The sequence below is a fragment of the Mycteria americana genome, chromosome 1 (genome assembly GCF_035582795.1).
Source record: "Mycteria americana isolate JAX WOST 10 ecotype Jacksonville Zoo and Gardens chromosome 1, USCA_MyAme_1.0, whole genome shotgun sequence".
Taxonomy (NCBI): domain Eukaryota; kingdom Metazoa; phylum Chordata; class Aves; order Ciconiiformes; family Ciconiidae; genus Mycteria; species Mycteria americana.
Window position 1 is genome coordinate 67,245,750 of NC_134365.1, and position 26,838 is coordinate 67,272,587.

The following is a 26,838-nucleotide window of genomic DNA, read 5'->3' on the forward strand; positions in this document are numbered from 1 at the left end:
TTGGTATCGGCCACACAAGAAAAGCAGAGATTATACTGTTAAAAGTTAATAGTCGTTAAAACCAGGAAGTAATAATTCTCCACAGTTAGGATGAACAGACACTTGTTTGTTTAAGCTCTATCAAAATCCTTGGAAGAGGTAACTCATTTGGGTTTTGAAGTTCTTTTAAATTCCTTGTATTAATACACACAATGTTAATATTATTCTCATTTCTATGAACAAAAGGCTTTTAACATATCCTATGCACAAGCAGTAAAGTCCTTATACAGAAAATAAGATAAACACTTAAAAGGGCAATTCTCCATACTGAAGTTGAACACCAAGGGCAGCCCTCGCCAATACTAGCCAGGTCTCTTGCTAGCTATACACAGCAGTCAGGATGGGACTGCATGTCAGGAACGTTATTCTGAAGATATCCTCTATACTTAATACAGGACAGGGAAAGGATATAAGGAAGTTTAGAAATAGATTACATGCACAACCAACCACTTGGGTTGTTGTGTTTTGACTTGCTTACACCCTTCCATTCAACCTAACCACAAAAGCCACCGCAGAGCACTACAGCAATTACCTTCTGCTAACCGACCTAGCCTGGCAGTCTCTAAACAGCATGTTAACACCCAGCACAGGCGTCAGCATGCCCTTCACTTGTAAGGCTGGTGAGTATATTTGTCCAGTGGATCAGATATAGATTAATAAATTATAAAGAACTTATCATGCATATAAAGAAATTATCATGCATAACTCGAGAGTGTGAAGGTAAAGGGTTATCAAGCATTGGAACAGGCTGCCCAGGGAAGTGGTTGAGTCACCATCCCTGGAGGTATTTAAAAGACATTTGGATGAGGTGGTTAGGGACATGGTATAGTGGTGGTTTTGGTAGTGTTAGGTTTACGGTTGGGCTCTATGATCTTAAAGGTCTTTTCCAACCTATACGATTCTGTGTGATTCTGTGATTACAGAACAACAGTTGGGTCAGATTACCAGAACTTGATGAAAGTCAACTTAAACTTCTGCATTAACCACCACTCTATTTTCTAAAACAGGCAATTATTTTTAGTAGTAAATAGATGCAAGTTGCTTTCAAATCTAAAATGCATCTTAATAAAATTCACATAGTTCTATATTTAAAATTAAAATAAGCTAAAACACGAATGCTGAATAATTTTATGCACCGGGAGCAATTCTCATTTTATTGTATATACCACAAAAATAGCGTGTTTTGCAAAGCTTCCCCGAGAATCACATTTTCACCTGAGAATGCTTTTGTTTTAAAGACATAAAAAGCCCTATTTTTTAAGAATTAAGACATTATAGGCATTCAAAGGGCAAATAAAAAGGATCCCCAAGAACTCTTGAAAACCATCCTCAGGTGTCTATTATCCCGCATAACTTTCTTGAATGCACTGCTAGCCAGTAGAATAGCTGACGTACAAAAGGATTCTACCTTCACAGATTAAATGTAATTTCTTAATGACGACAGTTAATGTCAGACTGCATGAAAAGGTATGTACAGTATGTTTGTATTAAGATAGGGTTATTTTGGCAAGAGTCAACTGAAGAAAAAGCTAGCAGTATAATTGCATAAAACTGAAAAAAGTTTCAGTTCTATCAAAAACAATTTATTTTTTCTGTATCAGTGACTCTGTTTTGATTCTTAAATCACCAGTTCTGAAGATGAATGTAATTAGCCAGTAAGTTTAATTTCCTAACTCAATTACTAATGTTAATACAAATAATGCATATATTAATATTCAGTTAAGAAACCAAAGAAGTGTCACAAACAAGATAGTGAATGGTGGTATGTGACAGCCAAGAGGAAAAACATTCTGATTACTCACTGCAAGAAGTTGTCATCAAGCCCTTCTGATACAAGGCAAAACATTAAAAAGGAACTTACCTTCAAATATTATTTGCTTTAACAATTTTATAATTCAGGTAATTTACAGGGGGTTTTTTAAGTCTTCTGTAGACCATAACTTTGATTTTTGATTTAAAATACCTGTTTCACAGAGGAAGAGAACCTCAGAGTCTGAAACAGCTTAAGCAACTGAGTGCCTCAGCCTAGTAGGAAGATAAAAGCTACAGATATAACCCTTAAGTAAATGAATAAAAAGTTGCTCTACCCTGGCATACTAGCTGGAGCTTAAAGGTTAAACAGTCTCCACAAGGAACAGAGACCAGTTCGGTCAGGATCCTCAGCCAGAACCAGGAGCAGTGGCAGGGATCTCTATACTCCCTCCCTTCCTCTTCTACCTCCAGAAGCCACCAGGTATGGGCAGGAGGATCTGCTCCCAGGTTTGCCCAGATTGAGGCCTCTCACGCGTAACAGAAACAGAAGATACGTCCAAAGATGTCATTAGAAACCTCTGTATTGACTTTTCCTTTGAGTGCTGCAAGGTCCCCAAAGAGGTCACACAGAAGCCCCATCAGAAATCCAGCCGGTCCGGAGGAAGCATGCAGTACTAAACCAGGGCCTAGGACAGCCACCTGCAGCAGGGCCACCAGCAGCCCTGGTACCGCAGCTCTAGTGCTCGGGGCAGCTCAGGCCCTGCAGGTTCCAAGTATGCAGGAGCCAGACAGAGTTACAACATAATTATACAGCTCCAAGGCTGGGTGCCGTTACAGCAGCTGGAAGTCCCTACCATGAAGACTCGGTCACACCAATGACCAACAGAACCAAAGCCTAGCATGAAAACTCACATGCTCAACTAATAACAAGCCAAATCTTTAAGAAGGCCAGAAGAAATCCAGCCACTAAATCAGTCAGAATTATTTTTAATCATTGGTCATCATCTCTCCCCCATCCTCATCTACATCTGGGCACACTAGCTTCTATTTGAGAGAGGGGGCAAGTGCCTGCAGTTACTCACGAGGGGAAGGCTAGACCTGTAAGTCAGCAGCATTATCATCTCTGCTGCAAGACAACATTTGTTCAGAAGTCAGGAATAAATCACAGGATTTCACATCTCGCATTACAGTTCCATCACGCTTTTCCTTCTTTCCAGGCTATTTAACATACTTTACATTAACATCTGTGACACGCTTAGCATTAATACTTATTAACTAACACTATTTCATTGCTCTGCCCTACCTTCAACTCCATGTCTTCTGCCTCCAATTTTAATCCATTTTATGCTCCATTTTACTGAGTTTCAGTGTAATCAGAGGTGTCAAATTGCTCTGAAACTCATTAAAAATACATTTCTTTACATGTCTGGCTTTGCAGACTACTGTAGCAGTTTAGTTTTTCTCCTCTTCTGCTTTTACCCATTCCTCCATATCGCCTTACTGTTGTGTATTTGTGCGCTGGGACCACATCTCTGATTTTTCCTTGGTTCATCAACATTTCAAACACGCCCCATCCTCCCTTCCCTACATTAATTTCAAAAGTCGTTTCTTCTGCTAAAGTCCTCTCTGTTAAAATGCTACTTCCAAGGCAGCTAGGTCAAGAAACCATTAAAGATTCTTCTTTTGATTTCCTCCTTTTACTTGCTTGGGTTATTGACAAAACTACCGCCCTGGGGATACCCTCTGTAAACAATTCTCCCTCCCCTTGTCAGAAGTACAGGAGTGTGTTGATCCAGTTTGCCTGAATATATTGAGCTGTCCACAGCTGCGCTTTTGATTAAAATGTTTTGATCATCAAGAGCTGGAGGTGAAGTTTATTCATAGATTTAACATGATGGAAGGGATCATTCTGATCATCTAAATGTAACTATTCATCGTGGATCTCCTTATATTCAGAAGAGATATTACATACAGTATCCCATACTGGAACAGAAAGCCATTTTTTCCCCTCATAAAAAAAGGAGTCTCAGCTACAAGATTCACAGTCAGTAATTTGATTAAAATATTGAATTGACAATAACATTCTGAAGGAAACCTACCCAGCATTAACGGAACTAGAGGAAAAAGACCACAAGTATCTTATTTTAAAATTTGCTTGCTTCATATTTTTCCTTTCCCTCTGACAAATCCTTTGTCCCGCGAAGATAACTTGTCTTATACAGCAAATGTGTAACACTACTTTAAGACATAACAGTGCAAAATACAGCAGTTGGAATACTTTATCACAGATCACACTGTACCCAAGCCATACTGACATACAGCATCAAATAAAAATACTGTCCAGTCATAAAAGCGATTTTGACTGAAATGCTGGGAGATGAGATAGTCCCTCACCATGACTTAAGAAGTGGGTGAAAAGTCTGACAACTGCAGTTTTAAGCAGCACAGCTATTGACAGACAAGGGACAAAATAATAGCCAAGGGCAAATCATTACTTTTTTTGTATGAACAGTCTCAATATTTGTGTTTTACTGGTCACCCAGAAGTAACACATTCCTTGAGCAAGCTCTCCTTTTCCATTCCAAAAATCCCCCAGCCGTATTTAATCATTTATCTGCAAAAGCAACCTGCTCCTGTGATTTTTGTACAACAAACTAATTTGCATTGTGTGTGCAAGCTATTACTTTCCCAATTTCAACTATGCCTAAAAGCACTTCAGCAACGGTATTTACCAGCACCTCTGCAATTTTGCCCTCTCGCGGTATATTCTAAAGAACCCTCTCCAGCAAAGAGCAGACTTACGTTATTTTCAGCAAATTCACGTCAAATTGTAACTCTTCTTTGAAATCCTTTGTGTATTGTCATTAGCAACAGTTGTGAATACAAATTCTAATTTGTTTAAGGAAATCACCATCCTGAACACCAGGAAGTCAGTATTACAAGACCAACAACAATTATTGGATCAAGTAGACATCGTTTGGGAAGGGCTAAACAGCCTCACCAAGTCAACCCAAGATACACATATAAGCGACTTTCCTGGATAGTCTAAGAACCAAACAGTACACTTATAGCTTTAAAGGGATTATTTTGATCCTAAATATTTGGAGGAGAAGTGGGGGAAGAAAGGAATAAGAAAATAGTAAAATTATATTCAGGAAGCTAAGTTCCATTTCCTGGCACTTTCACACAACACATTTGCTTCAGTAGGAGGCACATGGGATTAATTTGGCCCACAGAAACAGGAAGCTCTCTACTAACAGACAGGAAAATGTATTTTCATGCAAATTCTGCATAAAGCAATTTTTTATACTTTACTTTCCCTCATTTTTGAAGGGAGATAAATATTTAGAAGCAATTTCCTATATGCTCACCTTCCTCTCTCAGTATTTTCAAGTATCAGCACTCCTTGACAAATCTCAACTTCATAAAAATTTCAAAACCCGTGCATTCACCACAAAAGCATGCAAGGCAACTAGTTCTCTTTTGTGGTGGTCTCTAACGCATCTACAGATTTCAGTCACTGCTTAGATTAGCCCTAATGATCATATAGGTTTTCCCTGAATGCACTGTACGGCAATCAGATTTTCAGTCACTGCAGAGCGGTCAATAAAATGCAGCGGGTAACACAAAGCCAGGAGAAAGGAGAATGATAGCCCAAAGTTCATTACTTTATTTTCAAAAATAAAACAAAACCAACAACAATGAAAAGCTATCAGGCAGGGCATAGTTCTTGTTCAAGCTTTTAAAGAATAAACTCCCGAACAATAAAGACATTTTTCATAGACTAGAGCAGCATGCTATTAGAGTCTCATTTAGTTATCTCCCACTGCAAGATGGAAACCCAAAAGACTACTGAAATTTTGCTAACATAATCCCGTAAAGTCATATCCATTTAACAGGCAGAGATACAACAGTAGCGGCAGGGAACTACTTTTCTTCCTGCCAACGTTTGCAGATACCTTGCTGCAGTGAATGCTGTCCTGAATGCAAATTACCTCAGCTCCCTAAAAGGCACACTGCAGTGTCCGAGACTGCCAATATAAAGTACAATGCCAGCAGACATATATTTCGGAAAAAGGGAACAGAAGAAAACAGTCCAGAAAGGGTGTAAAGCCAAGGAACCAGTGCAAGATTTGAATTGCACAAAAAGTTAACTTAGTCTATGTGCAGCAAGGACAGAGGTGACTGTACTGATAGCAGGAAGAAGCTATTTCTTACTATGAAACTGAGTTACTGTGTCCTTGTGTTCTGAGCTATGTCTTTACTACACAGCCAAATCAAGTGAACTAAGCAGAGATACAGCCTTCTAGGCTAGCTTAATCCAATGCAGAATCAAAGTACTGCCATGCTCACACTTTGCAGAGCTCTTGGCTTGTGAAAGGTGCTGAACAAGCAAGCAGTAGCCTACACCTCCTTCTTGGCAGATAGCTAACTTTGAATTAACATGCATACATGCATTTGAAGTAAAGATTTGTTCGAGTTAGTATCAACTCTGAATTCTAATTTAGCAGAAAAAAAGACACCAAATCCACATTAGTTATTCCCTTCAAAAACAGATTATTAATCATGCTACTCCACCGCTCTTCTCTAAACTGTCTCCAGATAGGAGCCTTGACATTTTCCAGCCATTTCAAAGTATCTCTGAAGATTCAAGTACTCTTTTGTCCAAACCTTTAAATTAATGTCAACTTCTAATAGGAAGTAATTTTTGCTTTGTCCTGTAGGTAGTTAAACACACCAAGCTTTTTCAAACTGAAATGTTAACAACATTCAATTGTAATTTTGCACATGACAATGAACCTGAATGACTTGGACTATAGTATGTTGAAGAGAAGAATTTTTCTGTTAGAAGTCAGACACTTAGATTGCAATGCACAACAAAAGTCTGATACTGTAACAGAAACCTTAGGCAGCCCATTTCAGCATTAGAAATTTTTCAAACACCACCAAGAATGGAAATACTTCCAGATCTTCTGTCTCCCAGCATAGAAAACCTGTGACATTCCCTACATCATCAGGCCAATGTCAAAGGCTCCGAGGAAACTACTGAGTGTACAGGAGTTATAATAGGTCTTATTAAGTCTTCTCACTAATTAACACACAATTTACTAGTCTGAGAAGAGTTCTGATATGCCTGCCATATACCTGCCAGATTTTTTTCTAATGCATTTATAAGCAAATATAGCTCATGTAATACATCCAGTTTCTCCAGTTGCTTTCCAGATACAGATCTGAGACAACTGCCAGGGTCCTGTCCCCAAGCAGTAACATAAGTAACTAGCATATTTCACAACACTTGGCAGAGAGAAGGATTGGAGATGTGTGGGCTACACTAACTCCTCCTTCCCCCTAAGAATTTCAAGGAGGTCAAAGGCATACTCCTGCATTAGAAAACCCCTTTAAGATGCAGTTAGCATTTTGCAAGCCAGAAAAGTGTAAACACCCGAAATTTTTTTTTTTTTGATAGGCGAAAGAACACACCCAGGTTTATGTTGCACCTGGGGATTAAAGTTTATACTTGCAGAATCAAGGCAGTCTGATCACCTTTTATCAGCAACAGAAGCAAGTGCAGTCGCGTTCTGACTACAAAGAACAGAGAGGGAGGCTATGAAGCTCTCCTGGGATTATAGGGTGCTGGAGCACGTGCCACTGCCAACAGGAGGAGCAGAGAGGGAGCCAAAGTCCCACTAAGAGAAAAGAAATGGTTTGCATACACAAGGTTTCGTCACCTCGTTTTCTAGGAGAAATGGATTATGAATGAAAAAAGGGAGAATTTATGTACCTACACGAGAAACGCTAAAAATCATCACCGAGTCTCCCTTTTATTTCCCACATCTTTGGGATTCATTTCCTTACTTTAATTTTGTGAGTGTCTCATATTGCAATCATATTTAGCAATCATGATGCAGGAAAGTACTACAAAGTTGATTACTGCAGCACAGGGACGTTTGATAAGCAGCATGTTGCCCTTGTCATGGCCCTCACAACCTTCCTGCCATCCAAAATACACAAGAATAATGCTCATACTGAACAGCTACATATTGCACGTATGTAAATTAATTATTTACTATTATTAATAAATAAAAATCACCCGGTAGGTTTGGTGTGTGCGCACAGACGAAAAGAGCAACAATAAAAGATTGTAGATGAGTATGAATCTAAGGTAAGAAGTAGGAGTCTAAGGTAACAGTGAGCTACTACAGAAGCCTAACAAAATTGAAGTAGAAACGAACAGAAAACACAAGGGTCCCTGTTGTTAGCGTACCTCTGTTAGAGAAGAATGAAATCCATTAAGTCTACATACTACAAATACAACTGCCAATTCCTCTTTCCTCAATGTAAACATGCAAGTAAAGCCTTGGAAAAAAAAATCCCACCACCAATAAAATATTGTGGATTCACGCACTCATCCAAAGGCACTACACATTAAAGCTAAAACAAGGCACACTGTGAACAGCATCGTGATAGTCTGCTCTTGTCTGTGCATACTCGTTAAATTAAGCAGGCCTCTTGCCCGGGAAATTGTGAAAAGACAGTCCCCAAGCAAAACATCCCTGTCCTTATATTTGGCATGTCATCATTCCCAACAATATAACAAGCATATGTGAGAGACTTCAAGCTTTATTTTTGTCCACTTTATCCTTCCACATCCATAAAACCAAGCTGCTGTGACATCACAAGCACGAGCACAGCGTGTCACACCTGCTGCCACATCACGGAATCACAGGATTTGGACAGATAAATGGGTGTGTGCATTAACTTGCTCATAAGCAACAACCTTCTGAAGTTTGGCTTTCATGATAGCTTACTTTTTCAGCATGGCCAAGGTAACACAGATAACCAGCCTAAGCTGACCGCCTGTTTTAACATGGACTGCATTAATGTCATAGCAGCTGCCTTCTGAAGCATAACACGTCAAACAAGTCTAACACAGGTTTGTTGCTGAAAGGGGCAAAGAAAGAGCCTTCGGGGAAGGGCAGGAGTGAGGCATGGCTCTGTCAGAGGAGAAAGACTGCTTTCTGGCCCGCCTGAGAGCTGTTAAAAGTACAACTTAGGAACATTTCGTGCCGAGATGGGGGCTGAGGGCATGAGCCGAGCTGCGGCCGCCCCCGGCTGGGAGGGCCGGGCGGGCTCCCCCTCCGCCCGCTCAGTCCCTCCGAGAAGCCCTCATCCTCACCGCAGAGGCACCACGGCAAAAGTTCGCTAAAGAAGCCTCTTGCCTGACTTTGAAGAGGAAACACAGCCTTCCACTTATACAGACTGCCCACTGCTAGCCGAACAGGCAAGAGAAAGCCCGTGGGAGCTCGCCGCAGGAGTCAGCCCAAACCGAACCCGCAGGGCAGAGTGACCGGGGCAGGACGGCGCTGCCACCTTCCCCGCTCCCTCCGGGGCAAGCCGGCCCCGGGCCTGCCCGCCAGGTCCTCCCCGCCAGTGGGGCTCTTCCGCACGCCCCCGCAGCGCTGCGGTGCCGACAGCTGCGCCCGCGCTGACGGCGGGGCCGGGGGTGCGGCCAGGGCCGAAGGAACCGTTAGGGCCGTTACCTGCGGGGGTCCTCCGGGCGGCCGCCCCCTGCGGGGGCCCCGCGGGCCAGGGGGGCGCTGCTCCGTTGGAGGCGGCGGCGGTGGGGTTGGATTTCCTGCGGATGGCCGCCCGCCTGAAGTGCGCGCCCTCGGCTCCGCTCATCCTCGGGGCGGGGGAGAGACGGAGAGAGGGTGAGGGAGAAGCCGCGGGGTCCTCAGCACCCCTCCCGCCTCGGGGGCGGCGGGGCCGGCGTAGTCCCGACGGCAGCGCCTCCCTTCCCTCCCCTCCCCGCCCGCCCTGCGCCGGCCCCTCACCTGCTCGCCGCTCCCCGCCCCTTCCCTCCCCGCCAGCACCTGACCGGGCGCCTCCTCCGCTCTGCCCCGCGCTACCTGCCCAGCGGCCGCTGGCCCCGGGCGCGGCCCCCCGCCGGCATGGCGAGCCCCAGCCCTCCGCCGCCCGTCCCGGGCCAGGGCTACGCGGCAACTACTCCGAGCCGGGCGCCCGCGGGCCGGCGGCGCAAGTTCCCCCCGCGGCCCGCGCAGGGCAGCCGGGGCTGCGGGCGCCGCACCTGCTCTGCTTCCTCCCGGCCGCTGCTGAGCCCCCCGGCCCCCGCCCTGGCCCTGCGGGCACCTGGCCGGGCGCGTCGCCTGGGCCCTGGGGAACCCCGCTGCGCCCCACTCACGCACAGCCCCACCGTGTTCGTATGCTGCCTTCTCTCACCGTGGACCTCTGAAATGCCTTCCCTGGAAGGAGGCCCAATTCCTGTTAAGATTTATCAGTGTACGTAAAAGAACTTGGCCGTAATGCAGTCCCCCTCTTCCAACGAGAAAATTCTCAAAGACGTCTGAGTCCTAGCACTTGAAAGTGAGTTTTGATGCCAGGGAAGGAGCTGCAATACTTGCATCGATAATAATTCCAGCTAAAACGGTTCATTCAGGCCAAAGCAGTTGCCTCTCTCTCTAAATTTTAATCGGTTAACTGAGAAAGGCAATCAGAATGCTACGCTGCTGTGAGACCTGGGATTAGGTTCATTTATATAGCAATATATTTATATAGCAATATAGCACTAAATATTATATAGTGCCTGAAAGCACCTATTTACCTGCTTAACTGGGACATGATGTTTGGAGGCAGAACATCTCCACCTGTGCCACCATGAGAGTGGGTGACAGCAGTCTGTGGTATGCAGGGTAAGAGCTTTCGAGTCTGTCAGGGAGCTTGATGTGGTGCAGTTAGAGGCAAACCAGTTGCAAAGCGGTGCTCCCGCTACGTGGGCATTTCCTGGTGTTTGGAAGCCCCAGGTTTTAGGGCTTCTTGAAAAGATGGCCTCCTGTTTCGTAACTTGCTGCCTCATTCGCCGTCAGCAAGACTTGGAGTATTTCCTCACAAAAGAAAGGGAGTCCAGTCAGCTACACTCCAGGGATGGTCTCCCTTTGGCAATGGTCCAACACAACCTCTAGTTGCCAGGAAGCCCATGAATTGCTGGAGCCTGGAAGAATATTCTGGGCAAGTACCGCTCTGCACTTGCCCTGCTCTTACATCTTTTTTCAGCCACTGTCAGAGATGGGAAGTGGGCAAGAGAGACCTTTCATTTGACCCATACAGCCACTCTTATGCTCTTACATCTTCAGCAATAAGATTTTATGGACTGCTCAGGCCAGCTGCTGACTTTGCAACTTCCTTGTCTCCCAAAGGATGAGGATACCTTTCGTCAGCATCCGGAGTCATGCATGCAACATGGCCACACCTGCACGGGGGAACCACGTGATGGGGCATCACCTTCCTCCAGAGTCCTGTGCTAGGGTGTGAGGCTCCTGCCGACTCCTTTCCAGTGGGCTTTCTTGGCATGCAGGACCCAATGGTAACACACCTCCTCCTGATGTCAGGGGACCACCTGTGTGAGGCACCAGCCATGTCTGACCCATGGGAGGCAATGCAGTAGAGAGAGGCCATGTTGATGCTACCCGTACCACACATGCAGCAGCAAAGGATCAATCACAAAGTGGAAGTCGAATGAGTGGGTCTTCTGCTTTCAGTGTTAGAGAGGAGGTCAGCAGCGAGCACAGGGAGAACTGGTGCAGCTGGGACACTGCCACCACATGCCAAGGATCTCACTCTTTTGGTCTCTTTGTGAAATCATTCTCTTCTGCAAGAGGGTTGATATCTTAGAGCCACCCCTTTCATTATCCACTGAAAATGAGGCGGTCAGATCACCTCCTGAATTTTATTTGTGTGCTTGCAATTGCAAACATTGGGGTTTACTTTTGCAAATGTACAAAAAAAGCGGTGACTCAGAGGTAAAAGACTGATTTATTTCCTGACTTGAGTCACCCGACCTGGGCTGGGCATATGGAGATGAATATACTTATGTTATGAAGAGCACTAGTACCTGTTGACTTGATTGCAACGAGCTAGAGATTCTTGTAAACTTTAGCTATGTACAGTTCATGGGTGTGTACCAAGGATCAATCATTAACTCCTTCAGATAAAAATCTTCTTCCAGAACACTGGTGTGCATTTAAATCTTCCTCTGGACTCAGACTAATTCTAGTACTTTGGTTTACCGATTTGAACAGAGAGAGAGCAAGAGAGGCAGAGGACCTCTCATTAATAATTCTCAAAGCACTTTAACAAGGAGGAAGTATCATCCTCTCTTGACAAGGCAGGAAAATGAGGTATTACAGAAAGAAGTGATTTGCTCAAAATGGTCCAAGGTGTCAATACAGTAATAAAATACAGAATGTTAGCTTGTGGGAATGAAAGTAAGATTGAAAATAGAAGACCTTTCTCTGTTTCTTTTATAGGTGATAACTGAGATTAATCCAAATATTAGCCGATTGCTCAACTGCCAGTCTTTAGCCAGGGATAATTATCACTTATTATTGAACTTTGTACTTGCCTTTTTAAACATGGAGCTCTGCTCCTGGAAGGAAAACAGCTAAGGAAGCAAGGGCAAATGTACACACCCCACAGATCCCAACCAAATGGTAGGAACTACGTTAATTTTTTTTTCTGAGATGTTATCAGTGAGAGGTGACTTATTACAATGTCACTCTGTAAAATAAAGGTCACCTCAGAAAAGAGAATCGTGACAACTCTGGGGCATCAGGAGATCAGTCACAAAAGCTCATTTTCTTGAGAAAATCCTCCTGAAGCACACTGATGTATTTAAAGCAGGAGGTGCCAGCCTGTGATAGAAGAAATTCACACAGTAAATTCACGGTAACTGTAGAGCATTTGTACAGTGCAGTGTGGTACGGGCTTCTCAAGAGTAGCTAATTGTCTCTTTCCTTTTCAGTTAGTTACAGCACAGACCTGGAGCAGCTGGTTCAAGCTGGCTCTGAACTGCTGTACACCAGCAATGGGTCCGTTCTGCCTGCTTTAACAGGGTAACAACCGGCCGCCCCTTCTGGCATGCCCTTCCTCCTTTTTTATACGCTGCTCTCAATCTCTCTTGTTCTCCATCTCCAGGGAGAGACAGAGAGTCTTTTGGCAATGTCAGCAAGAGGAAAAACATTTTTCTAAGTGTAAAAAGTCAATCTGAGATAGATATTATCTTGGAAAACATCACCCTAAATGATTAAAAATCTAGTGTAATAACTGGAGAAGGGATCCAAAATCAGAAAATATGAATAAGCTTAAACATAGACAGTGCTGCCAATTCTGATTAAAATATATGAAGGTCAGAAAATGACACTACTTGAATAAAAGCCTCCCTCCCAGTGTACCTCCCACCCTAGGCAAAGTGTGGGAAGAGTTACGTGCCCCTCTGTTGTATGGTAACTGAGGTAACCAGTAAGCCACAGCTAACCCGTTCAAGTGTGGGCACTAGCTGGGCCATCTGGCTCCAAAGCTTTCTGTGGGGGTGGTGAGAAATGCAGTGGTGGAGACTTGATTTAATTATACCTATTTGCATGCGGGAGGAACAACAGGAACCCTGTGGAAGCACACAGAGGTGTAGAAGGAAGGCAAGGACAGCTGGCAAGGTTTACCCTCAAGAAAAAGTTGAAAGAGCGCTTCTAGCATGTGAAAGGCTTGCAAGCACTCATCTCATGCTGCTGGAGCCCCAAAGCGTTCAGGGAAACAGGACTTTATAGGCAATCTTTGTTTAGTTTGTGAGAAAACAAATGCTTCACTTTGTATGTAAACCATTGTTCCTCCAGTAAACCTCTTTGTATTAACCTTTTCTTCTCCTAATAGAAAGAGCCTTCAGAAGACTTGATTTTGACTAACTCCTTGAGTGAGACAGACTGTTTCTGTTGTTGCCGCTGGTCAAGTTTCTTTATTTCTGCTGGAGTTTAACTTTATTTTCTTCTCAGTTACACAATAAATCTGTTCCTGGATTCAGTTTATGGCCTCTAGCATTGGTTTCTCTGAGTGGTACCTTGTGCTATGCCCCACAGTACATGTGTAGTAACATATTTTTAGAGCATTAATCTACAGGATCCTGAGAAAAAAGATGCATGAACTCAGCACCTAACAAAAATACATGTATAATGTTTCTAAATATTACAAACATTAGCTTATTTATTTAGAGCTGACTTGGAGAGTACCTTCTCTGAGGTCTGACAGAAAAATGCCATTCTCTGTTAGATATGAAACTCCAAATAAAAACTAAAATTAAAATGCAGCTTACAATATAGAAAATCCATACTTAAATACGTATCTAACCAAGCCGTCCTGCCTAAGTTAGGGTGCAGCTCATCATACATTTTGAATCTTCTGCGAACTGCATATTGTATAACCCACAAACCAGTTCTGCCAGCAGGGAAGTATAATGAAGAACAAGAACCGATATAGCAAAAGATAGAGTAGGATACTAATTAGAGAAGAATCTCACTCATCTCAGGCCCTCATGCACATTCCAGATGAAAAGTCTCTTCCAATGGCAGCAGCAGTTACAATGCACAAAGCAACTGCAGTGTGTGCAACAGAGATACACAGAGTAAGCAACTAAATGTGAGGCAGACACTTAACCTCGGTTAAATCAGCAGGCAAACACAGAATCCAGCATTCAAAGACATAATGTGACTTTCAGCCTGAGGCTGGAGACTCTGGCTTCTTAGCCTGGGGAGTGGCTTACAAAGATGAGGGGGCCTCAAGCCTGATGCTTGTTCCCCGTGCAGCACCCAGCGTGTGTGTCAGAACAGGGTGGGGACCCAGTGGCGTTACGGTGGCTTACACCAAAAAATGCACCCAGCTTTTTTGTTGCTTACTCCCCATCGAGAAGTCTGGAACACACCGTATCTTAGGAATGGCTTTACTTCCCTGTGGGAAGCAGCTGCAAGGTCAACGGCGTGAATTAGGAATCAAACACCAGAAGTAACCCATGAGGAGCACTCCAGGGGGGTTAGACAAATCCTAGGTATTAACTGCTGGAACAAAAAAGGATGGGTAGGTTAGCCCTCAGAAGAAAATCCATGGCAGTTTCTTTTCACCCAGAAAATAATGTTTCTAATACGGATCTCTGTTCTGTCTTGCTTGACTGTATAAGAGCGAACACTGTTGTGTTTTATTTGTTTCCTCCTGTTGTCATTTTGGGCCTTATCAAAGATAGCTACGGGGACTACCCAGCAGCAGGTTTTGTCCGTTTCCAGCCAGTGTAATAAAGAATCCTATTTATACGCCCTACAGCCAGGATTTCTTTCTATACCACACAGAAACCTACCAGATGAATGCTAACATGTCGCTCTGCCAGAACAGCACTATGATAATCAAAGGAAGAAACATTCCTGCTCGTAGTGCCTCGATGTTAATTTTGTCTTACCCCTTTTTGCTGCACAGAAGCATTTTGTCTATTGCAAGCAAAGTCTTGGAATTTATTGAAATCATGTTGAGATAAAGCTATCACACATATCCCTTAGTTTTACAGTAGGATTGCTGCTTAGAGGGAGTAATTGCTATTTAATCAGTTTTATTAGAGAAGTCTTGCAGAATGGCATTCATTTAACAAAGACTGATTGCTTTTAGAAGTCAGAATATTCTTCATTATCACCACCACAGGTTAATGAAATATGTTTCCCACTATCCAATTAATGCCAGCCATTTAGATACCATTAGCAGCAGTGCTTTAGCTTTGATTTGGATTAACTACAGGTGAAAACAAACTTCTATAAGGTCATGTTAGTAAAAAGGAGAGAGAAACCAAGCTATGCTCGAGCAAATGCTCTACTCTCCTCCTGTTTCTTCTTTCCTTCTGCAGTGAAAGCCAACAGCCACTATGAAAAAGTTTAAAAACCATGCTATAAGCTCCCCATTTGAGACATTTTGGTGGGGTCCGATTCCCAGGGCAAGAGTGACAACTCTTTTAGGTGTACTCCACGTCAAAAATCGATAGTCTCTCTAGCTTTTTGCCAGATCAAGTTAAATTCACTGTTGAAAATTGTGAATTAATAAATCGGGCAAAGCTGCTCCTGATACGGTCCACAAGTTCCTTGTGGGCTGACAGGAAAAGACGTGCCAGCGAGATCCTTTGCGTGCTTTTCCAAGGGGCCGTTGGGGAGCTGGTGGTGGGCTGTGCCCTTGCCACCATCTCTTCTGGGCCTTGCAGCTTCCCCCTTTTTCTCAGAGGGGCCCGTGCCTGCTGAGGTGATGTGAAAGTTGGCAGTGATTCCTGGGGAAAAGCTGACAGCTTGTGTGGAAGGAGCTGGCGGCTGCTACGAGCTGTTCCTCTGGTGTGCTCCCTACGCGGGGTTCACAAGCTCTGGGAAGGGCTGCAGCCGGGAGCAGGGGCTCTGTCCGCATGGAAGCGTGTGGCCATGAAACAAAGTGCTCTTTGCCATTGCTTTGCATTTATTCCCAATGCTTAGCCTCAGCTCTGCTCTCTTTCGTCGGTGCTATGACGTGTGGGATCGTACTTTGTTTAAAGAGCCGTGGACTGCTAAGGTGCTGTATACATTAAATATTAGCCATTGTCTCTCTATGAATGCTTGCCTAAACAGTAAAGCAAAATGTTTTGGTTCTCTCCTTAACAAATCAACACCTGGAGAGCAATTGGCTGGTAAAACACGTTGTGAAAAGAAGGGCGTGATTATTACTTCCAACTCTGGAAGAGAATATACCGGTCTCAATACTGCAATACTCCTTTAACTTTGTTTCTTTTCCTTATTGTAAAAACCAAGCTGTCGGGTACTTAAGATTGCTTCTAATGAGGCATATGGTACATGCACAGGAGTTTCAGCATGCTTCTCAATAATTTATAGCGACTTAAAACAAAGAGACTTCAAAGCTGTTGCTGCATTTGCAGACTCCTCTAAGTTAGCTTCCTCCACCCTTGTTTTCCTTCATTCTGTTCTGCATTTCACAGGCTCCCTTGGATCTTTTGGGGCTGAAATGTGATTATTTGGAGCAAAGGCAGCGAAAAGGATATAAATGGTGCTCCTGTTCCACTTAAACTCTCTCTTGTACCCTGAATCTCAAAAATAGCATTCCATTCATATTTATAATTTTTAAAATTTATTTTAACCTCCGGAGATCTAACATTGTCTAATTGTGGAACTCTGTACTTCAAGCAAGCTTTACAGTATACATCTGAGGCTTTATGCACTGCAAATGGCTGTAACTTTAGCACACTGAAATGTGCCATGCTTTTATATTCAAGCATAAATAGTGTTAAGCATAACTGCATAGATGAGGGGTCTAAAACTTCAGAAACTCCAGAATCTTAATTTGGGATCTGTCACGGATTTATATTCATGAGTTTTGAACACAGTCTTTAAAAGGATGCACTCACTTTAAAGGAAACACAAATTCTCTACCAGAAAAAGAACATCTATGTTTTACTAAGCTAACGTTGTTGGGGGAAGAAAAGTTTTCCCATGTTTAGGCAGTGTTTTCATCTTGGGCCTAGTGAGTCAAATTGCCTTTTTGGTTTACAGGCCTGGCAGACAGTCAGAAGGAGGACATAGGGCTGAGGAAATTAAAAGCAGAAAGTGGATGTTAAACCTCAGCTATTTATAGTGAGGATCTATTAATACCAAGCAGTGGAGAAATAGGGAACGAGCTCTGAACCAACTCAAGCACTCGAGCAATGCAGGTTCTGGAGCAGGGTATGTACCACAAGGACTGAATGACTCGCCTTGCTGAGAGCACCTGGCTACCACATCTAAAACCGCTTTGGTATTCCAGTGTGTGCAGGGTGGATGTACGTGGAGAGGTGAAGGCTGACATGTAAAGAAACTTGGCTCGCTTTGTTGAGTGGTGATGTTTTCCCATCAAACAGTCTCAATTTGTCTATCTGTAGGTGAGAGATAACAGTACCCATTTTGCAAGGATGTTTCGGGAACGAATTAATATGCATAGAGTGCTCTGAAGATAAAAAGAGCTACTTTGCATTTGGCTTAGATAACAAAAACCTTTGAAAACAGTGGTGGCTTCACAGAGGCATTTTCTTTTTAAGTAATGTAGGACTTTGAGATTGCTGGTATTTTTATGCGGTGGATTTATGTGAGTTCTAATTTTACGTTTTGCATGGCTGAAGTTGAGTCACAAGCTGGTCACAAAAGCACTCATCAGTCACATCTTCAAATTGCACGAGATACTCCATGTTATCCCACAGTTCTGTCATCTGCTCCACACAGGTGAATGCCCAACATCCAGATGGAGCCCACTAAAGTCCGCGGAGCTTTGCTCCAACCCAGGGATTTTTTTTAAATCAAATTTCAAAAGAACGAACTGAACGGCAGGTCCATTAACTCAGGTCAAAGCAACTTTCCCATCCAACTATGAATGACATGGGTCAAACCCCACCTGATTCTAAAGTAACTTCCCTGGTCTAGGGCCTGATGGTAGCATCCGTATAGCCGTAAAGGACAGCTGCCACTTCATCTTAGAGCACTAACAAGCTGTATCGCTATAGAAAGAGCTACCTTGGATGGATCAGCTGAGCCATCTGAGTTTACAGAGGCTGTCTGTCTCCAGCAGAGGTTTCTTATCACTATAGCAAAGCCATTTAGTCTTCTATAGGGGGACAGAAGACCTGTGTGCCGTAAGAACAGTAGCTCTTTTTCTCCTGTGATCATAGGCCTTTCCCCATCTTCGTGAGGGGGAACAAAATATTGGGCCCACATCCTCTGCATTCAGAATTTCATCTTCAAGGGAGCTCTGTACTCATGTAGCTTTCCATATTACATTCCTAATCTGAGTAAATAGCCTCAGTTTTAATACCTTAACCGATATGACAGCATTGATTAGCAAAAATAAATTTCCTTGACAGAGGTAATCAACACTTAAAAAGATGACAGCCCTCCCCAGGAATCCTATGAATTAATTTAAATGGACACAACTGTCTCATTATTTATTTCCAAAGTTTCCCGTAACTCGCTTAAGGGAGATGAAAGGGCTTCTTTCCCCGCCTGATATGGAGCTTTCTCACAAATAACATTTTCTCAATCATGTATTATTATAACAATAATTTAAACGTCTTTTTTTTTTCTCTAAAACCAGCCACCAAACCTTATTCCTGAAGTTAGATACCTCCAATATGATATAAGAGAATTTATAAATAACAATGAGTGAAATGTGTGTTTTCTAATATACTGCTCTAGTCAAGAAGGAATCATTCTTGCAAAGGTCAATATTTTTTACTGGGTTATTAAGCTTCTGCTGAGTTGTCAACTATAGCATTGAGCCTTATTTTTGTGCAAAGTTAGGACTTTCTTCTTTCATTCAGGCAATCACGCAAACCTTCCACTGAGAGGAAAGCAGTTGTGCCTGTGCCTTTGGCATACACAAATAGATGAGAGCTGGCTTTATTCCAGATATTTTTTCCCAGGATGCACATAGTTATTATTATCCATTTTAGCTCCATTTTCCCCCCTGTATTTTGTTCTATATATAAAATCTTCTCTTCTATGTTTGTCATTCACAGGCTGCTAAAAGATGTGGATGTCAGGCCCTTTGATATGGCCCTCTTCATAATTAGTACCTCTGTTCTTATTATTGGTCTCATGAAATCTAGGTTTCAACATTGTTCAAAAATATGCAGTAATTTTTTGTGCTCAACCTGAGTTGCCAGTGGCCTGTCAGTGTTTTATGGTGTTAAGAGAGTCAAACTATGGCTCCTGCTGCCTTCAGGTATACCTGGGAGTGCTCTGCATTTCTCTAAGCGTAACTGCAGGATTTATCAAGGGAGGTATCCAGAAACAAAGACTTGCAGTGGCAGTCACTGTAAACTTTAGCTTCGGGATCTTTTCCGTTATGATCTGGCATATTTCTATAGGAAAACCAATAGTTCATTTGTCAGAAATTACCTCCTGCTCCAGAACAAGGGAGATATTATGCAGACATTTTCTTTGGAAACAAAAGATATATTTTTGGAGTTTTTTGTTTTCTTTTTTTAAATCCAGACTATTTCAGCAACCTTACTTATACCATTGCGTCTCAGAGAGCTGCACAGGACCAGCTGAAGGGAGGAGACAGAGGAAGGGGAAGGAGCAATAAGGGTTAGAAGTTTCTCAAATCAACTTTGCCATGAGAACATCCACACAAGGGGCAACCCTCTGTGAAACTGCTATCAAAACAAATACGCTGAGGAAGAAAAGTCTGCTCTCCACTTTTTTAATTCTCAGGAACTCTTTTAATTTAAAATTGAAGAGGAAGAACGCCCAGTGTAAGAAAATTCTATGCTGAGCAGTCACACTTCTGCTAGAATGACCATGCGACACCGTTGCTGCAGGCACTTCTGCAATGAACCCAGATAAGGTGGGAGACCTCCCCCTCCTAGATGAGAAAAAGGAAAAAAATAGTGAAGTGGGAAGAACTTAGACAAGTAACAGACCTTGAACTGCATTTCTGTCACCATGCACAAATCCTGTTACTATCCAAAGCACCCCGCCAGCCAGCCAAAAACAAGGACAGCCCTCCAATAGTTCCTATTGAGTCAAACATCACAGCAGGCTTGGAGGCACAATCCTTCCTCCAGGCTCTTCCCTTTCCGTGGCCCGTTTCTAAAAGCTGGACATTTGCTACCCCTCAGAGACTCTGCCAGCAGTGAGGTTCACCGGAGGGGCTGCAGCAGCCGCCTGCCTGCCAGGGCCACGCTCCCGGACCACTGCGGGACCGGCTGCTGAGGGAGGATTTTGACACCCTTGCTGTCAGAGCAAGGCTTTTCCACAAGGGATAAAAGACGTTTCTTACTTTAAGAAGCAGGTATGGTACGCTGTACTGTACACAGCATTCCCAAGACAATTTTATGCTGACTTCAGCTCTTCCTTTGCTTCCACATCTCCTAAGGTTGGAGATTTGCATCTTACAAAGCATTCTTGTACTGAGACTTTATGCAGATGTTGCAGTATTTCAGAGATTGCTCAGATCTGTTGGAAACAGTATATGGGGAATCAGTCTTTTAGTGTCTTCCTCAATCTCAGAAAACAGAGGAAGCATCTTTGCTTTAATTCTGATTCCCTTTTCCTTTAATGTTGATTTCCCTTCTCAATTTCCTGTCTGATACCTTTTAAACTTACAATTATGGATCTTTAAGAACTAAATAAATGCAAAAGTATAAGCCAAGCCAACGCACTGCAAACTGACGTAAATAGAAGTAGACCAGACAGCATGGAATTAAATGAACAAAAATGGCCAGTTTATTCACTGGAACAGTTATGCATTACACTGTAATTTTAATTGCAACATAAAGATGTAAGAATCAGTATATTGGCTTCTTTTAATTATTTTCTTCAGCACTAGAGTGTTTTTCCCAACCATTTGACTGCATGATCATATTACACATGTACAAGCACAGACTTTATGAATCCCTCACAAGGCATTAATCTAGGATTGTCTACAAGGACAAGGAAGAGTTAACATGGGAATTACCGCAATTTTAAAAACAAATGATGCATTTTTGGAAACAAGAATTATTTAACTTTTTTGCTTTTAGCATAAAGTAGCAACAAGAAGAGTTTCCAATATTCAGTCTTTAGCAAATGAACATATATACTTTTATATTCTTCATCATCTAGAAACACTCCATCATTTAACCCCAAGAAGGCAGGACAACATAATGTCAATTCAACATAGGAGTAGCTGAGTTATTACAGCAGTAAACATACAGTATACAAATTTGTGTCTGTCACAAACTCCACCAATGTTAAAACTCTTTTGAAAGGAACACAGCAATCTGTATGGTTCATTAGATACAGAACATCATGCAAATGGAAACATTCAATAGATTACAAAAGTCACAAAACATCAGTTTTCTTTTTTTTTTTTAAATTGTTTACAAAGGATCAAGTTAATTAACCCTTTAACAGTCAAACCACAGGGCTGAAAATCAATAGGGCAATAACTAATAAAATGGACTTAATTTATCCACTGGCATAGCACACATAGCCATATCTGTGAACAGGAGAAAAAAAAAAAGCTAGATTACTCTTATTTCTTCTTCATAGCTGATAAAATAACAACTCAGCTAGCAAGCCAGTCTACTTGAAACTTTTATCAATCACTTGTGTTTACTGATTTCCAAAATATTCTTGAAATCCAATAACCATATAATCAATAAAAACTTTTTAACTCAGTTTACTAATGCTGAGAAAAAACATACACTCTTCTCCACTCTTTCTTTTACAGCAAATCATGATAATCAAAACAAATACAGAGCTTCGTAGAAAGATATTTTTGAAACACAAGGCCCTATCACCCAGAGTCTGCCCGCACATTAACTCCAGTCATGGAATATAGGATTTTTTCCTTTACCTTTTGTCAGTTTGTCACTTGGTTGCCATTAGATTTCAGAAAGGGGATTTTCAAGAACTCCACAGGAAACAGATTAAAAACCAATAAGGATTTAAGCTGTGCACCTCCAAATGAAAGATACAGACTCTCTGTGATAGTCCCCTTGCCTTTCTAGCAAGAGGAATATGCAGATCGCACAAGAAATAAGAATTTTCTAGCTTAGTTATGGATATGGAAAAGCTACACGATGTTAAGAATCTCATGCACGCATTTTACATTGCATATTTAGATGCATTTGTGCCTGAAGGCGAAAGGCAATTGCTTTTTTGTTTCTTTTCCACAGGATGCTTAATTATACTAAAAAAACCCTTAATGGCTAAAAAAGTCTGAATATTGTATATCCCTTTCAGACTCACTGCACACACAGCAAAAGAAAACTGAAGAAAAGTGATGACTGGAATTTTTAGAGGTAACTGTAGCAATTAGCATACTTCAAAGGTGAAACTTCAGTGCCTGCCGTTCTCAAATGAAGATTTCCGAAGTACAAAAGAAAGAAATTGACTGTAACCTCAGTGGATATGCATCTTCCGCCAAAGAAAGGAACAGACCTCAGAAGGGCTGATACAAGCTGTACCTTATGATGATGATCAATCCAGCTATAGTGGAACTGGTAGCACAACTACTGACTTTGGCATTGCACGCTGAACAATAAGGTTGGTATCAACGTAAGGGCCCAGACTTGTGGGTGTCATTGCCAGTGCGATAAGGACCGGGTCATATTTTACTAACAGCTTACTTAAGTGTTTCCAATATAACTAGCATGAGCAGCCTTCATAGGTGAGGTCATATTTCATAAGTGAGGTTGTATTTCATAACATCATCCCCTTTCTGTTCACACTTAAATATGGCAAATGGCTTGAACGAGTTCACAATTTTTTAAAATAAAAAATAAACTGAAAGTCATCTTGGCATTAAAACTTGCAGCGTTATTTACAGTTTCATTCTATGAACCCTACTGTATAGCTATGATTACATTAATTTACTGTGAAAAATGTGGATGGAGAAAGCACAGAGATGCCAACCTGTCAATCAGATCAATCAGAAAGAATATCATGATTGCCTCCATCTAGAAGGCAGAAACTTCTATACGATTAGCATGAAAAATGGTAATATTTCCTCTTTCCATAAAACCTCCATTTATCTTCTGACTGATAGAAAATATATTTTCCATACTATTACATTTTACAATGTATTTATTCATCTTTGTCTCCCTTATATTTGATTTTTTTTTCTTTTTTTTTTCCTTTTCTTTTTTTCCCCACACATTTCCTATAAACTGAATTTCCAGAAGTGGATCATTTCACTGAACAAGGAATATTTTTTCACTACATCCAAAAATAAAACACAAACTAAACTGCCCCAGAACTGAATAGGCTATTCCAAATCCAAAGAAATTTCAAGGCCATCATAGAGAACAAAAGCTGTGTTTCTGCTACGAAAGTCAGAGTAGGATTTCAATTGCTTCCTTCCTGCGTAGGCCACATTTCAGCATTTCTGAGTATATTCAACCGTTACAAATATCTGTATAATTTTTTCTTAATCTTTAAAAATCAGAATAGATATCAACACATCATAAATTAATTTTAAATGGGCAAAATATAATATTATGCAACCCTTAAAAACCCAGGCTTTTGTTTCTCGTTTTGTCTGTGTGTAAATATTTCCTACAAAATCTCTCACAAAGTTGTATGTTATCAATCACTATATAATAAAGAAGAGTTTATCACCTCAAGTTCAAGATATGTATTTTATTTTGTACTGGTCAACTGACAAAAGTTGTCCCAGGGACCTACACAGTTTTATAACTTACAATGCAATAACTACAGCCATGTATACATTTTAAGTCGGTTTGTTTCTAGTTCTCTTACATTTCCAACACTTCAGTTTTATTACATATAAAAAAATGTAAATCGAATACTTAGAAATGAAGAATTTAAAGCTTAAGAGAATTAAAAAAAATTAATAAACCCACTTATTTCTATAAAACGGGGCCACAATTTCTACACCATTGGATGCTGTTTCGTAACTCTTGATCCACATAGACATGCCAGTACAATGTTTCAACTTCCCAAAGTTGCTCTGCAAATCACAACTGGAAACAAGTATGTTTCTAAACAACTGTTCCGATACAACATTTTTTCCAATAAATTTGTATCTATATAGAAAGGAAATGTATTTCACTGAATTTCTGTTTAACTTAAATTCAGGGAAAATGCATTTGATTTGGATATGAAAATAGGAAAAACTATTCCAAGTGAAGCCTGCAGTAACTGTATGCAAAGTGCAATGCAAATTCTTTTTCTTTTTAACAATATACAGTAGGTGTCTTTGTTGGACGCAGACGTGGCCACTGTGTGATACTCATACGCCAGTCTGACAAGGTCAGGAATTCTGAGATGCTTTTTGAAGGCAGCATTTGCCTCAGACAAAATGTTTTGTTTTGTTTTGTTTTAAATAAAAATCAAAATAGCAGCTAATCTCCGTATCAGACAGTATGATAGAGCCAAACGAGTTTTTCCTTGGCTTTTCTATGACAAGACAACACGTAGGTTAAGTATGATACTGAACAGCGATGTAAATGTATACCAGAAGAATCATGCGAACTGCACGGAAACCGAAGTTGAAACACTGCCGAGTGTTGTCTGTTTGATCTGATCAGAATTGGATATCAGTTTGTTCCTATTTTCTCCACCTCTGACTCTGAATGTTTTGTTACAATAGCTCAGCTGCTTTGCCAAGGTTACACGACACACACTGTTGATGACATAGAGTATTTCTATTTACAGCACCTTCGTTACTGGTACTATGGTAGTAATGATTTGTTAGGCACACTGAGTGGTCACCGATTCTTTCCTCTGCTGATGTTTTGCGTATCGTAACATTTGGTAAGCACTGTTACTAATAGAAGAGTGACGTCGTTTTCTCAGATTCAGGCAGAATATGAAAGAATTATTCCCACCACACCTGCAGCAATTTTTGTTCCCCAGCTGCTCTGTACCTTAGGCTGTACTCTGATTCCTGCTTCTAGGTCATATGTCTGCTGCAGAGAAGGAATAAAGACATCTAGAAGTATCTAAGACTTTCTTCTGTAAATAAATTAAGGCCACCTGACAAAGCAAGGAGCCTGCTAGTCACCAACAAGTAGGCAGGCAGGCAGTACTGCAGACTTCTTTTCTAGCTGATGACCAGATGGGAAGCGCATAGATGCTGAACCACGACCCCCTACTTAGCCGCTTGCCTTGCTGTCAGGTACTGTGCAAAAGAAATTCCTCTGTCCTTGATTTTGTTCTGAAACTCACTACTTTTTAAGAAAAAACCCAGACTTACTCAGCTTTTCCAGGAAAGAATCTTTAACTAGGAGCACTGTGCACTGTTGCGATAGAGTCTGCGTAGCGTAGATCACCTGAGTATTTGTCATAAACTGACATGAGCTAAGGTTCTGTGTCTGTTGATTTTTTGGCAAGGAAAAAATGCACTACAGAAAAGTCCTACTAACTTTGATCCACACCATTAACCCTACCTGCGTGAGTTTTTTCACCACAGAATACTTCACACAAAATGCATACGACTTCGCCATTCATACTAGCCTTTCACGGTAAGGCCTCAAACTAGTATCCTGAATATGGGAGTGGGAGGAAAGAATGTTTTTAATTAGCACACAACTTTTTACGTGTTTTAGATTTTCTTTCTCAGATACCAAATAGAAAGTAACCCCAAAAAAGAGCACCAATTCATCTACTTGTCTGAAATGCAAAAATATAATTACGATGCAAGCAAACCACTGAAAACAAATCAATACGTCATCCTTTCATCTCCTTCTTAGGCTTAATAATTATCTTTCAGTGAAGAGCTAGAACAAAACCAGAAGCTAGTGTAATAAGAATTAAAAAACCCAAGTGCATAAACAATATCAGTGCAGCAGCAAAATGTACAGTCATTGTTAACATTCCAATTCAACCCATTTCCAACATTTTTGTGCAATAAAAATTGGCCATATGCTGGCCAATGCAACAAGCCTCTTAATATTAAACACAGTCATTCTTCACTTAAGCTATTTCTGCTTGTTTTTAAAAAATAAAATCAATTAAATACAACTAAAAAAAAAAAGACTGTATTTTATAAACACAAAATTCTGGTGCAAATAAAGTAAGAAATAAATAGCACACCCTTAATGACAAAAGGAAATTTGAACTGGTTCCTATGGCTGAACTTAGAAGATGTGAGGGTAGGATTTTTGTAATATACTTTTTTTAATATCGGCTTAAGTCTCTCATTATTTCAGAGGTAAAGCCAAGCAGCTGGGAGGAACGTTTTTGTCGAGATGTTAAATTTCACTACACTTTAGTTGTGACAGCAAAGTTTGAATACAATCAGAGGAACCATAAAAAGTCTTCTTGATAGGTTGGGCTCTGTGCTTTGTGTTCTTCTTCTCAACCTTCCCTCAGTCGCCAGAGCAGGGGATATGAATCCAGACTTGTCAACGCAGCAACAAGGCAGGATTGTCTACCCGCTTGCTGGGAACAACCCCAACCTTTGTTTCGTGAACTCCACTCTGTTTGCATTTTCTCTTACGTTGCATATGAAGATTAAGGGTAAGGAGGAGGCTTAGAGAGACAGTTGAGAGGGGCACACTGAGAGCTGGAATGTGGCTGCTCTTCTGGAAGAGCATTAGGACTGAAAATTAAAAAGAAAAGAGAAAAAGGGCTTAAAATACGTAATTTTTTACATGCAGGTAAACAGTACAGGGCTGGAAACAAACTTTAAAAGGAGATGAAGCCTCATCTATAAATC

General features: G+C 41.6%; 2 protein-coding genes across 8 annotated transcripts in view; both read right to left on the reverse strand.

The window, feature by feature from the left end:
• Positions 1-9,566, reverse strand: part of FGD4 (FYVE, RhoGEF and PH domain containing 4) — a 116,996-nt gene extending 107,430 nt beyond the window's left edge. Inside the window, exon 1 of the mRNA XM_075503818.1 lies at positions 9,333-9,566. Coding sequence (XP_075359933.1) covers positions 9,333-9,474 — 142 coding nt within the window. The 5' untranslated portion in view covers positions 9,475-9,566. The remainder of the gene's footprint in view (positions 1-9,332) is intronic.
• BICD1 (BICD cargo adaptor 1) overlaps positions 1-26,838 on the reverse strand; it is a 278,157-nt gene that overhangs the window by 64,011 nt on the left and 187,308 nt on the right. For 4 of the 7 annotated variants that reach the window (XM_075503732.1, XM_075503742.1, XM_075503761.1 and 1 more), the window contains one exon: positions 20,895-26,721. The exons of 1 other annotated variant lie outside the window; for it this stretch is intronic. In XM_075503732.1, coding sequence (XP_075359847.1) covers positions 26,525-26,721 — 197 coding nt within the window. In that variant the 3' untranslated portion in view covers positions 20,895-26,524. Of the gene's footprint in view, positions 1-20,894; positions 26,722-26,838 lie in introns of those variants that run through there. 2 more of the 7 variants (XM_075503777.1, XM_075503803.1) reach the window with 2 other exon arrangements.